General features: G+C 39.9%; 1 protein-coding gene across 2 annotated transcripts in view; it reads right to left on the bottom strand.

Annotated features, from left to right (window-relative positions):
• The window catches only part of SMARCC1 (SWI/SNF related, matrix associated, actin dependent regulator of chromatin subfamily c member 1), a 159595-nt gene that overhangs the window by 126404 nt on the left and 18336 nt on the right, over positions 1-14855 (bottom strand). For both annotated transcript variants that reach the window (XM_039523511.1, XM_039523512.1), the window contains 5 exons: positions 13958-14039; positions 11403-11495; positions 6433-6502; positions 3210-3279; positions 583-658 (listed from right to left, as the gene is read on the bottom strand). In XM_039523511.1, coding sequence (XP_039379445.1) covers positions 583-658; positions 3210-3279; positions 6433-6502; positions 11403-11495; positions 13958-14039 — 391 coding nt within the window. The remainder of the gene's footprint in view (positions 1-582; positions 659-3209; positions 3280-6432; positions 6503-11402; positions 11496-13957; positions 14040-14855) is intronic.

Below are 14855 nucleotides of genomic sequence, written 5' to 3'. Positions count from 1 at the left end.
AATGGTTGTATAATGATGCTATGCCCAACTAAACAGTTGCCAGGTTCTATCTCAGCAATGGCTGAAATTCAGTGGTGAGTAAAGGGATTCTGATAGTACTCTGAATGAGGCCTAATTAAATCTAAGAGATTATCCTTGGCATAACAGGGATGAATTATTTCTTCTTTCCCATTCTTTATAATCACCAGAAGCAACATTTGGGTCATCTCCAAACCAAAGAAATGTGGGTTTGTGTGTGTTGTGATACTAAAAATATTGATTTTGATTTTTTCCATGTAAGTGGGAAAGACTGCATGCACACGCATCTGTCGTTAGATGTTTGGCTGCGTGCGTGTGCTCTTTTTGCGTGCTGTACTGACTCTGGCCAGAGAGCCCATACAGCAGGCTCTGATCGAATTGCTCAATAAATCCACAGACTCAGTTTTTAGCGTCAGGCTCATACCAGGCCTTTAACACAAGGCCTTATATCTCAGGTCCTCTTTCTACTACAGCATCATCCTTCCAAAATACCCTCCATAAAAGCACCTCAGGATACAACATACTTAAATAGCACTTCAGAACAATTTTTTTAAAGGCTCTCACCTTCCATGGTTTTTCTGGAATTGGAGCATCTTCAATTTCAGCTTCAATGTCAGTAGCATGAACCCAAGTATCATAGCTAAAAGGGAAATCAGAAGAGAAAAAATGAATTGGTCCTCTTGGTTGTTCATCCCAAAGATCACTGGCAAGAGCGTTTGTTGAGCCATCAAAGCATGTTCAAATCATACCACTAGGACAGAATAGTTTCAAGTTATTTTCTATCAAAAGAACATTTGCTGGTTTCTCTCAGAGGAATGTTTGAAAAAATGCAGTGGAAAAGGAGTGGTTCAATCCAGCTGATGCAATACAGAAATTCACATTTCTGAGTTAGAGATTTATAAAAGCTCACAACAGTGAAATTATATATTTTCTGATAATTCCAGGTTTCAGTGGTGTTTAAGGAATTCCTGAGTGAATTCCTATTTCTCTGCACCATTAATTTATTCAGTTGCCCCTATGTTTCTTAACCTTATCTATTTTAATTAAGATTCATTAGACTCTGAAAATAAAGGGCAGCAATACAATCTTTCCCACAAGCCTCTAGTTCTACAGAATCCATCTGACCATTATTTTCTTGTTTCACCAAATTACGTGCCATCCCAAAAAATGGCCGCTTGCAACAGTTCAACCAAAAAAAAAAAGTCAGATAACTTTGTAATCAACACTAGGCATGTGATAAAGAGCCCAAGCAGGCCACAGCATTTCTCTGCTCTCACTTTAATTGGCTGGATTGCTCCGATTTTTATATGGATACAGTTGGTATACAGAACTGAATATAACTGGTGTAAAAATAAAAAAAAGTGTACTAAAAATGCTTTATTGCAAAATGAAGATGTAATTAGGAAGTGTGGTCCCATCCCTGCTCCCCGCGAATTTGGTGTTCACTTCTGCTGGACACAGACACACAACCACTGTTGAAATCAACGATTCCTGCAAGCATATCACAGCGGACATTTTGGCCCTATGGAGGGATTTTTTTTTTTTTTTTCAATAGAAATTTTACATTTAGGTTTGCAGATTCCTGGCACAGAGGCCATTTACACCAAGCTGTCATTGAAATCTATACAGTTCCATGGGAAAATTTAGACTTACTTTCATGCTGGTTATTGGATGGCTGTAATGGGCATGCTTATAAACTAATTCTTATCTACTGTAAATTTTCATCTCATATTCAGACTACAAAGCATGGTGCAATTAAACTCTAAACAGTGCCTTTGAGAAATAAGTTGGTGGGTTTGTATATTTATTTAATAACTTTCAATCCAATTAGGTCAGTATATAAAAGTGTGGGGTTTATCTTTTTTTTTTTTTAAACACATTAAGCATACACACAACCAATACAGAAAGCTACCTGGGATCTGAAAATATAGTTGTATTCTGCCTCTTACATCACACCATCAATAATAAAGATCCTCAGCTAACAGCTATAGTTAATTGTGGTTTTAACAAAGAGGGCAATTAATCATTGGAACAAATTAACAGAGAAGTGGTGAATTTGCCATTTCTTGATATCTTCAAATCAATTTCAGGAAGATATGCTTTAGTCAAACACAAGTTATTGGGCTTGATACAGGGGTAGCTGGGTGAAGTTTAATGGCCTGTGATATACAGGAGGTCAGACTGGATGATCTAAGGGGCTGTTCTGGGTTTATGATCTATGAAAATACAAAATGGGATTAGACGGTGACACATATAAAATGGGAAATGACTGCCTAGGAAGGAGTACTGCAGAAAGGAATCTGGGGATCATAGTGGATCACAAAATAAAAATGAGTCAGCAGTGTCACATTGTTCCAAAAGAAGCAAACATCATTCTGGGGATGTATTAGCAGGAATATTGTAAGCAAGACAGAAGAAGTAATGCTTCTGCTCTACTCTGTGCTGATTGGGACTCAAATGGATTATTGTGTCCAGTTCTGGGCACACCATTTCAGGAAAGATGTGGACAAATTGGAGAAAGTCCAGGAAAGAGCAACAAAAATGACTAAAGGTCTAGAAAACATGACTTATGAGGGAAGATTTAAAAAAAATAGATCTTTAGTCACACCCCGACACACAGCTATGCCAACATAATTTTCAAGTGTTATTAGAGTGAACAAAATCTCTTTTCTCTAGTTCTGGGTACTATAAGAATTACTAAGTCACTAGGAGGCCATACAGCATGAGACCAATACACTGTGTGTTGGGTATTCTAGCCTGTGTTGTACAGTCATTAAAACCCCCCCAAAACAATTCAATCAGATGGTGTGCAAAATGGTGAAAAGGGGACGTGGGGGTGGGAGGGTTTAAACTTTTATCTTACATGAAACCACTGGGCATGACCCTGTGGCATTATTCTGTAGGACTAGAAAAGAAGAGTACAACTGCAGGCCATACAAAGCTGGGATGTCACCATTTTGTTCTGGAAAACAATGTGCAAGTTCACTAAACTTAATCACAGCTGCAGAGCAGAAGGTGGTTTAACATCAGAAGAAATCAGACCCATGAAACCAAGAGGAACAGTTCATCTGTATGAAATGATGGATTAAATCATCTGCAATTTCAAACTTCTAAGACTTAACACTTCTCTTTTTTAACAAGCTTTTTCAGGGTTTAGAGATGAAGGGTCTCTCCCCATCTCCTTTCTTTACCTGTCTGGGTAAAAGCCCCAGTGCACCAACACCTGCTTATCTTTCTTCATCACAGGTCTCAACCATTCATCTGCAAAACGAAAAAACAGAGTCAGACTGAGATAGTGACTAACTCAAGCAGGGGGACCCTGCCACAGTAAGAGCAGGGTTTAGTTCAGTCACCTCTACCAAATGTCAGAGGAGGCAAGGAAGCTGCAGGCTGTTTTTTAAGGTACATTTCTTTAATTGAACTACAGTGTGCTCAGGGTAAGCAACAATATACCATTAGCTTCCGTATGGACTCTGCATCTGTCCTAAAAACCCTTCTCCTGGCCTTTGGACAAGATCTGCAGTGGGCCATTAGAAATGCAAGATCCACAGTCCTGAATAGCAGAATGAGATAGGTAAGGAGCTGCTGCAAACATAGGGCATCTGAGCAGCCTTGCTGCCACACTACAATTTAACGCAGTTTTTTTTGTTTGTTTTTTTTTTAAACCAAAGGCCTATTGTATTCCTTTTAGGCCTCTATAGATTCATAAATGGACCCACTGCCAATTTGTCCACAAGAATAAACTCACTTGAAGAGTTTAAGTCTCCATTGCTGACACTGCATATACACTGCAGACTTTAACCCTGAGGTCACTGGCTAATCCCCAGAGTTTTAGCACCGGGGTGACTGGTCAGTGAGTAAAGGCTTGAAAGTGGTCACTTGAAGGCACTGTACTAGAAGAGGGAGAGGATTTTTGGCTGATGGGAGGTAGAGCTGGGTTAAGACTTGCCTGCTCTTGAAAACTCTCCCTCTCCCAGCCCGCCCCTTCTAGCTGGCCGTCTCTCCCTGCCTGCTGCTAGTTTCTAACTCTAACGTACCAGGCTGAGAACCTGGTATGGAGCATAGAACAGCTCCTGCAGTACAAGGTTCAGTAAGGGGCTACTTAAGAGGCAGAAGTAAGGTGGGAGCGAGCCAGGAAGTCTAGTTCCCCAGGACAAATATATCTGTTCTAAGTATTGTAAGGTTTGAAGCCCAACCCTTTCCCTCCAGAAGTTTTTTTTGTCAATTGGAAAATATCTATTCCCCACCCCCACTGTGTCCTTGTCAGCATTCCCCTAGTCTGATTTACACCCATCAGCCTGTTTCACAGGAATTAAACTTCTAGATAAAGTGTACCTGATACAATCCTTAAAAACGCTCCTCTTTCAGGAAGATGGTTTTGAAGTGAGAAATAACTAGCCTTACATGAGAGAAAATTCACAGATTCTAAAGCAAGCGGGGACCATTGTGATCATCTATTTGACCTCCTGTATAGTACAGGCCATAGAACATCCCCAAAATAATTCTTAAGGCATAACTTTTAGGAAAGGAGTGTGCTAACTCAGCAGAACTTCCAAGGCAATGCTGACCTAGTGAGACTAGTAATCCAATTCTTGTTTCCTTCATGCAGAACGTTGTTACTAAGACACCTGTAATGACAATTGGTGCTTGGATACTGGCCAAACCAGGGCAAAGGAAATGAGTTTTTGCTTATCTTGCAGTAAGAGCATGAGCATGGTTCCAATACAGTTAGATAGGTATCTGGCACTAGAGTCAATAGTGGTTTTTCTGAATGATGCTAGCTGTTTCTAAAAGATGTCTTAAAATATTATTTCCTCCCCTGCTCATGGCATTGGAGAAGGGGGAGAGGTGTTTAGAAATCTGGAGAATACTACCCATCAAATGATTTTTAAATGTAGAGTGCGAGTCTGAACTATGCAGCAGTATTTCTTGAGTTCATGGCTCCATTTCAGTCAAGCTGTCCCTGAAGCTCAGTAAAGTCAGGACTTAAACAGAGCCATGTAGCTCTATCTAAGAATATAGTTGCAAGTTCGCCACAGATGTCAAACTGCGCTCATCCCTATTCAGGAAACAAATGGATTAAAGACAGCTTCTGAACACAAATGAGGTAGTTATGTACCAGCATTATGCCTCTTGGAGTGCAAAACACATTCAACCAAGGGATGCCAAAGGATAAAACACAACATGCTGCAGTCTACACAAAGCTAAACACTCCCATCTAGTGGAAATCAGGCACCAGGGCATAACAACACTATTTCAGCTTTCTTTGCGATATGTTGCATCAGAGAAATCCAGTTCCACAGAAACAAAATTATATTGGACAATGAAATTTGAAAAAGGAACTTTTTGTAGTCTTATCTTAACAAGTAAGGTTCTTTAATAGCTAGCTAGATGGTGTACGATACAAGCATGATAAAATGCTTCTAGATAAGCTATGAAACTTCAGATAATAGTCTCAATGAGAACTGCAATATGGTCTTGATTTATCTAACCCACTCATTTCATTAATTTTCACTGATATTGCTCTCACTGCCACTTGTGGCTTAACCAATGCAGACATACACTAGGAAGCAAGGATACTAACCACACTTGTATCCCTGTGAAACTATACAAAGTAGTTTTTAATTCTTAGGTGTTTTATTTTGGCTCCAGTGTTCTCTACCACAGATCTAGCTCTGTTTCTTAAGAGGTACTATTAGGAAAGCAGAACATTTAACCTTTTTGCCTATTCTTATATACTATCAATCCTGTCTCAACTTAATTTTCAGTGTCATTTTTGTACTTAGTCCTGGAAGTGTCGATGTGGAGCTGTTTTAGCCACAATCCCATTGCATATGGTTTGAAATACGTAATTTGTGTGGATTAGCTCTATCACCCAGAGATCAGGGGCAAAAACAAATCATCAAGGTGAGGGGGTCCCTGGTAGGTTCAGCCTCAAGCCCTGCTTACACCACCAATTTGTAAAAATTGTGTCATCTATGACCACTCCTTCCTTTGGCTCTTCCATAGTCTTGATTTTCCTTTGCATCTCTCTCCTCTAGATTATAAATTTTGAGGCATGGAATGTGATAATCTGTTTTACGCAGCACCCAGCACACTGCCAGCGCTTAATGCTAATAGCACAGTCTTTCACTCCATCAAGGCCTACATCATCATATGCTTTCCAGAAAATACAGTTCCAGATCTATAAAAACACTCAGTGTACCCCAACCCACCCACATCCCCATATTGTGATGCAGGACACTTAGGACTACAAACCATTTTAAGTCAAATCTTGAAAGTTACTGCTTTCTGAACAGCTCTCAATATTAAGTTGAGTGCATCTTCCTACCTAGTGGCTTTGTATAGCAACCATCACTTTAGCAGTTAAGTGTTTTAGTTACAAGATTCATAGACAAACTCTGTATGATTTACCATCATCCAGTGAGGTAGGATTAGGATAAATATGGTGGGTGGCCTTTGCCTTCTCATCAGTGATGGTTCCCTATGGAAAAAAGTGAAACACTGCTTGAGAATCCATAGCTATACAGAAATAACTTCCTCCTATAAACAGAAAAAACTTTCCACTTCAGAAACATTAATGGGTGATTTTACTTATAATATAGTAAGATCCAGAACCTAAGTGCTCAACCCAATTACTTCCAATGTTCTAAAGGTATCAGAAAAGTAGGTTACTGTTCATCTTTTGAAGGTTACCTCTTTCCCCTAACTATGCTTTTCTTTATTTTAAGAAGGATTGCTTCTGGCACACCATCTTGTCTCCATCTGGTACCGCCCCTTCTCACCTCAATCTTTTCTTTCCTCTCACTGCTTTTCTCATTCTTCATTTTCCCAAATCTTAGTCTATGAAAGTCTATTGTATACATTCCTATGAGAAGATACCCATAATTGTGTTTGAATATAAACACTTTGATCCAAACTGTAATTTTAAAGTGACACTGTCAAATTTATTTTTTTTAAATAGACTAAAAAAAATTCCAATCTCTGATAGATCCCCCTTTAAATAGCAAGTCCTGAACTTTAAATAAACCTAAAAAAAAGGGCTGTTCTGCTCCGCCTTGAATGTTTAAAAAGATCTGTTTCACAAGGGAAAAGACAACTATGAAGGAGAAAACAATGACACTGACAATATTCAAAGCTCTGTCAAATGCTCACAGTAAATTATAAAATATGCTATTTTCACTGACTTCTTTGTCAGAATAATTTTAGGTATTACTTGTAACTGTAAAAGATAAACATGTCTGTCTGAAATTATGTATTTTCAAGTTGATAGTGTCCATTTAAATATTATAATATTCAACTGTTTATTGCTTTAAAAAAAAAGACATTTGTTAACTGAGGATGCCATATTGCTTGACTGGTGTATCTATAAATACAAAATTGCCTTTCCTCTGCACTAAAAACATCAAGATTATCCAATTTACTACACAGAGCCTCATAGTCACTACACAGCAGACAGAATCATACCCAAGGGACAGTCGGACTCTACAGATATATTTCTTCAAAATCTATAGAATTTTTCTTCGGTAGAGGGAGATGTATTTACAGAAATGGAAATGTTGTTTAGCATTTTTCACACAAACTGTATTCCAAAACATATATTACAGAATTAGATACTAGATGTGACAAAGTGGCACTGTTCTTAATGTTTCCTCTGAATACTGTGGGGGTACCTCAGTTTGCCCTATGCATTTCTTAAGTCTCTAGGACAGGTGTAGGCAACCTATGGCACGTGTGCCGAAGGCGGCACGCAAGCTGATTTTCAGTGGCACTCACACTGCCCGGGTCCTGGCCACTGGTCCGGGTGGCTCTGCATTTTAATTTAATTTTAAATGAAGCTTCTTAAACATTTAAAAAACCTTATTTACTTTACATACAACAATAGTTTAGTTATATATTATAGACTTATAGAAAGAGACCTTCTAAAACCGTTAAAATGTATTACCGGCACACGAAACCTTAAATTAGAGTGAATAAATTAAGACTCGGCACAGCACTTCTGAAAGGTTGCCGACCCCTGCTCTAGGAGATGAGATTGTTGCAGAGCAAAGGGCCAGTGTGCATAAATGGCCGTCACTCTGTCTCCTGGCAACTAATGGCCAGGGCCCTTCCCCCCCTGCAAGTGGATAGCTAAAGGTGTTGGAGAACAAAGAGATCAGGTGACCTCCAGCCTAGGAAAGAGGAAAAGACCAGAAAGGAGGGGTTGGAGAGTTTCAGTCTTGAGCGGGCTGGGGAATCGTAGAGCCCCCAATCTCGGGGTTCTAAGTTCCCTACTACCCAGAAGGACCTGACTAAAGGGGTCCTGTTTATGCGGATGACTGTGGTGTGGACTGTGTTCCTGTCATCTAATAAACCTTCTGTTCTACTGCCTGGCTGAGAGTCACGGAGAATTGCAGGAAGCCGGGGGTGCAGGGCCTTGTCTCCCCACAAACTCTGACACTAGGACAGTAGAGAGCATATGGTTAAGTTACAGGAAATAGAATGATGAATAAATCAAAGCATTCAGCAGACAAGGCTACCATCTGCAAAGGGAAAAAAGTTAGGAGACCTATGCATGGGAGAAGAGACGCATTTAAGATGAGAGCAGAGTATGAGAGAGATACCGCCAGAAGGCTGTTCAGATGGCAAAGTAAATCCCATTCTCCTAAAATTTACTACTTTACACTCACATAGCCCATTTCACATCTCAAACTCCTTTTTCTACATGAAGGAGTTAATCATCATCCTCCCAGTGAAGAAGGTAAGTATTATTGCCATTTTAAAGACAGGGAAACTGAGATAGTTGCTTAAGTGACTTGCCTAAAAAACACACAGAAGTCTGTAATATAGCCAGGAACTGAACCTAGACTAGACCATCCTCTACCCAGGTGTGCATTGGCCACAAAAACACTCCTTTCTCTATATCAGGGATGAGCAACTTTAAGAATAGGGCCACAAAATACATTAAAACCCTTTGGTGGGCCCAACATTCTTTTTAAGAGGTTATATATTGCATAACTCAAACATTTGCCACAATTAACATGTTAACATTCAGTTAACCCTGTATTAACACTGTAAAACCAGAGCGTTATTCAAAATAAAAGTCCCTTTTAGCACAACCTTGAATTATTTTTTTTTAAGAAGATTCAACCTAAACCTTTCACTAACTTTTTTTCAGTGTCCAGAAGAGGAGGGGAATTAATAAATGAAAACAAAAAATAAAAATATCTTCATGTTTTTCTCTGCTGTTTATTATTGTTACAGTATCTTGCCTGTCAGAGGGAAACTCAAGCTTGAGCCTGCCTGTGCACTAAGGAGGGCACATCTATACCATAAGCAGGAACAGTTTCATCAGTCAGTTGGTTCCTTCCTAAGACTTCAAATGATTCAGTGTAGAAAAGTTACTTTCACAAGCATAAGTAGCCCCAAACACAGAACACAATTTCAGTGACCACTTTCTCAGATTTGGGAAATGGGATTCAGAAATCAGTTTTCAAAATTGAATGCCCCTTTCATCCTTCTTTCAAAAAAGGATCAGCCTTCAGTCTGCTCAGTTCTAGTTGGTGTTCACTGACAACAGATGCAAATGAATCATTAAAACGGATGAGGTGACGTCAAAGACTTTCAAAATCCTTAAAACATTGGTGGAAATTAAGCCGCAGCAGTTCAATGTCAGTAGTATACCCGCTAAACACTGACTTGGCACGCTTGCAGTTTCAATGCAAATGCAGCACATATTGTAAAGTGGCCAAAATCCAAACCCAACAGGAGAGTCTTAAAAAATTCAAGCTTACTCAGAAACCACCCAGGTGAGCAATTAAATCCAACATATCTGGTCCATGCCTTGCAATTTCAGATTCAAATGTCAGATTTTATCAGCCAAAAATGCCATAATTCAGAAAAACAGAATCTTCCATTTTTTTCCTGAAACTCTAGTATCAGAACTTGCAGCGTTTTTCAAACAATATCCCCTCAAAGTGCAAATAATCTGTCAAGAGAGACAAAATGGGTGAGGCAGTATTTTTTTTTAATTGGACCAACCTCTGTGTAAGCTCGAAAGCTTGTCTCTGCCACCAACAAAAGATATTACCTCACCCACCTTGTCTCTCTAATATCCTGGGACCCACATAGCTACAACACTTGCATACAATAATCTCTCAAGATATTTATCATGATTCATCCATCATACTTCAGTGTATGGCTCCAAGTCACCATACTTTACATACACTTCACTGAGAAAAGCAACAAATTTGCTATTGTTGCCACCTCAGATTGTTTGTAACTTTCATGACCACATTCATGACATGATCACAGTTCAGTGATTTTCCACACAGAGACTTTTGATGAACAATTCAGTGCAGTGTTGGGCAATTCACTTCACTGTGCTTCAACAAATGTGCAAACCTGACCTGTGATGTACAAACAGTAGGTGGTCTGTCCGTAACAGCAGGCAACTTTTTGAAAATCTGCAACAGCCTCCTGAACTCCACCAAAAATATCTGGGCCCTTTCCTGTTCTGTGTAATGAGGCTAACTTCATAAGCTTTTCATGCATGTTAAAACTAGTGTAAATCGTCTGGATATATATCAGTATCTGACCTGCATCTGATACATCTGTACTCTAGTGTCAAAAGAAATGAAGAACAATTGAGCGTAATTTTGGTTAACTTTTCTTCCACATGTCCATGCGTATCTGAAACACTTTGCAAAACTATACATTGAGAAAGATATACTGTTTTGAATTTTTTTTTTTAAAACCATTTTCTCATCAAGTGGAAATGCCTTTTTCATTTACATTTCACATCGACTATTAGTGTATTTGTCATACTCGGCATTGCGATTGGTGCTGTAGAAATGGTTTAAGTTGTATTCTTTTGTCACTGCCATGACTCGCAAACAAATGAGGCACTGAGGCTTATGTCCATTTTCAGTAAAAAGATATTCACGCTCCCACTGTTCATGAAAGACTTTTCTTTATAATTTTATCACGAGTTAAAAAAAATTAAGACAAAAGTATCAGCCACGGGTTTGTCAACACACCACTTCCCACCACACTTGTGGTGCAGTGGATACAGACCTGCTGTTTCAGGGTATTGAATCCCCCTAGTGATCAGTCTTCCACACTGAAACAAGCATTTTATACTCTCAGTATGTTTATCACAGCAAAAAAGTTGAGCAATAAAAATAAATGTCACAGCAGAATAAGTCATGTGTTAACTGTTGGCAGGCCAAATAAAATGATCTGGAAAGACTAATGCAGTCCCAGGACACTGGTTGCCCATTGCTCCTCTATACTATTTAATTTTTGGAAGCTCATTCTAAAGTAATATCTCTACAGTTGTCCTTTATAAACAGCTGCAAAAACGTAGCCTACAAAAATGCAAGGCTGCTACAAACATCTGTTACCTGGTGACGTTTGACAATGTCCTTTAGTTTATTAGCCAACTTCAATTCAATATCTGGAATGAGGTAGATTGTTGGTCTGCTCAGACAATTATTCTAGAGGAGAAAAGACAAAACTTTAAATCAGAAACTAGTGGATCAAAGGCATGAACCCATCAGGGATTAAATTACTGCATTAAACATTACTGCTTGACAAACACTAATGCAAAGGCAGCAAAGAATCCTGTGGCACCTTATAGACTAACAGACGTTTTGCAGCATGAGCTTTCGTGGGTGAATGCCCACTTTGTCGGATGCAAGTGGGCATCCGACGAAGTGGGCATTCACCCACGAAAGCTCATGCTGCAAAACGTCTGTTAGTCTATAAGGTGCCACAGGATTCTTTGCTGCTTTTACAGAACCAGACTAACACGGCTACCTCTCTGATACTTGACACTAATGCAAAGGTTCTGTGAGGAGCCTAACTAGGCATTTTAGTGCCCGTGGCAAGCAAGCATATTTTCACCCCCTAGAGGTGGTGTGTGGGTGGGTGGGGACATGGGGTCATGTGCCCCCCCCTCCCAATTCCTGCCTTCCATGTAGCAGAGAGGTTTTCAAACTGTGGGGGTATGCCCTATAGTTTGAGAACTGTTACCTCCTGCCAGGAGCTGTTGGATCAGAAGTTGGTGTGAGCTGGGGCACTGGCTGGCTGCCCGGCAGCCCTCTCTGCCCTTTTCCCTGAGCTGCACCACCTCTGCACAGATGGGCACTCCCCAGGCAGGGTGGGCAGCACTGCTCTGAGTTATGCCCAAACACGCTTCCGCCTCTCCCCTAAAGGGGCCCAGCACCACCCCAGGAGCTGGTCCCTGCCAATGGAGCCCAGCTGCCATGAGATGCTCCAGTAGTGTCAGGGCAGCAGTATGCAAGTGCCTTGGGGAACATCTCATGGCAGCTGGGCTCCACGGGTAGGGGATAGCTTCAGAGGATTTCAACGGCCAGTGCTGGGCTCCATCGAGGGACAGGCAAGAGTGCGGTGGACGGAACTCTGCCTGGGGAGCATCCAGCTGTGCAGAGGCAGCCTGGCTCAGGGAGCAGGGCAAGGAGGCCTGCTGGGCTCCCACCAACTTCCAATCCCAGAGTTTGAAAACCCCTGTGCTAAATGGAAGGCAGAAATGGGGCACGGGGGGATAGGAGGGACACAAGACATGTGACCCTGTGACACCCCCCATACTGCCCATTTTTTTGCACCCTGGGTGGCTGCCCCGCTCACAACACCTGAGTTCTGTGCACCAGCGTGTTCTTGGTTCATTGAAGAAAATAGAAAGATTCTCAACTTCACTATGCTTTGGATCAAGTCCTGAGCATGCTACTGTAAATGGAAAACTAAACACCATGTTCAATACATCCAAACTAGCATCTCACCCTACAGCACTAGTGTCTACAGATTTCTACATTACCTAGAACAGTGGGTTTAGCCATACTAAATGTTTATTTTAAAATAAAGTGAATATCCAGCTATCAAATCACAGCAAAACAATTTATTCCAAAATGTCAAAGAAGAGTTCACTTTTTGGGTTCTTTCCCTCCTGTTTCTGATTTTGCTAAATACTTTAAAAGTACATCTTGAAAGTAGTACAAGCAAGAGTATTGGCCTAGACCCTATGGATTATCATAGGAAACAATCACTGACACAGTAATAAACTTAATTTTAAATTGACCTGCTCTGGTGGGGAAGCGAGTAGATCACTGCAATGGCACAAGGACAAGGGATGAGTAATGGGATATACAGCGCTTTTCCACCTCTAGGTCAATGGTTCAAATTTGACTCTGGAGAGGAATGAGCTGCTACCATATGATAGCTGTTCTGTGGCTCAGACAAAATGAGTTGGCGTTTCAGTCCATTTACTAGTGGAGAGGTATTCTCATCAGAAACAAAACGAGAACTTTCACCCTTGCTGGACTTTGATGAACAAAATTAATTATCTGCACACTCCTCAAGGTGGCCCCTCCAAGTCAGGATTGAGGCACATTGGTGGGATGTTGAAGTTTCTATTGCTGCTGCTCATAATATACTTCTACACCTGCCCTGACAACCCAGCACCTTTCAAGAGCAGTAAATTCACTTTTTGCCTTAACGTAAGTGGCCAGGCTTTTGTAAGAATAGTTGTTTCACAAATGTTTACAACTTCTTCATTTCCTAAATTCTAAAGCACAATGTTTTAACCTGTTAAAGATACTGGACTGTATATGCTCAATTTTATTTTAAAGTTAAAAAATAGTTGTCTAACAATTTTAAAGCTCAAAATTATTTCCCCACCCTATCAGGTTTCTCTGTACTAAGTATTCCCCCTAGTCAACCACACTAACTAATTTCAGAGATTCTCAATGGGAAGAAAGGAAGATCAGACTGAAAAAGAGAAAAGTTACATTTAGACAAATTCAAGAAAGGTACAAAGTTTGGAATTTTTATGCAGGTCACACCGCTAAGGGACCCAAAAGCTAGAAGGTCATTTCCCCAAAGAAAGTGGAAAATACATTGAGACAAAACAGAAAATGTTTACAGTTATAAAATTTCTTGCCTGAACTAGTGTTTTTTCAATGTTCATGAACATCTCCACATTTCGATCCATTCGCGATGGATTCTGCAGATCAAACCTCCGCCTGTAAATGAGGAAAATGATTGAAAGATATTAAAGACTTCAACTTGCCTATTTTCAACAGCAAAGAATCTTTAGACTATTTTATATTTGGTTTTGACCAAGAAGTGATATTTAAAACTATGCACATTCTAACAAATTATATTGGTATATTTAATATTAACAGAGAACAGATTTACAGTATCTGCATGCATGAACATAAATTATTAACAGAGTTTTAGAGCACAATAGAAATGGTTCAACCATGTTACTCTTGCTCCACTTAGTAAAAAAGGAACAGTCAATCCCAATCAACAAAATGCAGTTGATTTGTAAACTCTTAGTAGCATAATGGAATCCAAGGCTGAAGTTCTATTATCCAACATGATTAGCAACAAAACCTTGGAGCAAGACAGGTAGCCAATTAACTACATTTCTATACTCTCTAGAGAGATCAGACAACAGCAATTAATTAAAAGCAGCTGAGAATGTCATTTGCTTTTATTGAGACAGAGCTCACAATGGCATCAGCAGCCGACAAGAGACAACAGCACTGGGAGCACAGACAAATCAATGTTTATGTCTTTAAACGCTGCTTTCTATTTATATTTCTGTTGCATTCACTAGTCTATTGGTTATGTTGAGCAATCAGTTGTAGGCCTACATTCTAACCTCAGAAGCATGCAGCACATCTTATTAAATCCACTACTATGCTTTTTTGAACTAGGCACATCTGAAAAAAACACTATTCCACGCAGGAATACATATTGTAGATGTAACTGAAACAATGTATTACATCCATCCTCACACTGGAATGTGATTCTTGGCCTATTGTTAAGTG

The sequence above is a fragment of the Mauremys reevesii genome, linkage group 2, assembly GCF_016161935.1.
Source record: "Mauremys reevesii isolate NIE-2019 linkage group 2, ASM1616193v1, whole genome shotgun sequence".
Lineage (NCBI taxonomy): Eukaryota > Metazoa > Chordata > Testudines > Geoemydidae > Mauremys > Mauremys reevesii.
The sequence above is the reverse complement of the archived record's forward strand: the minus strand, read 5'-3'. Positions and strand labels throughout refer to the sequence as shown.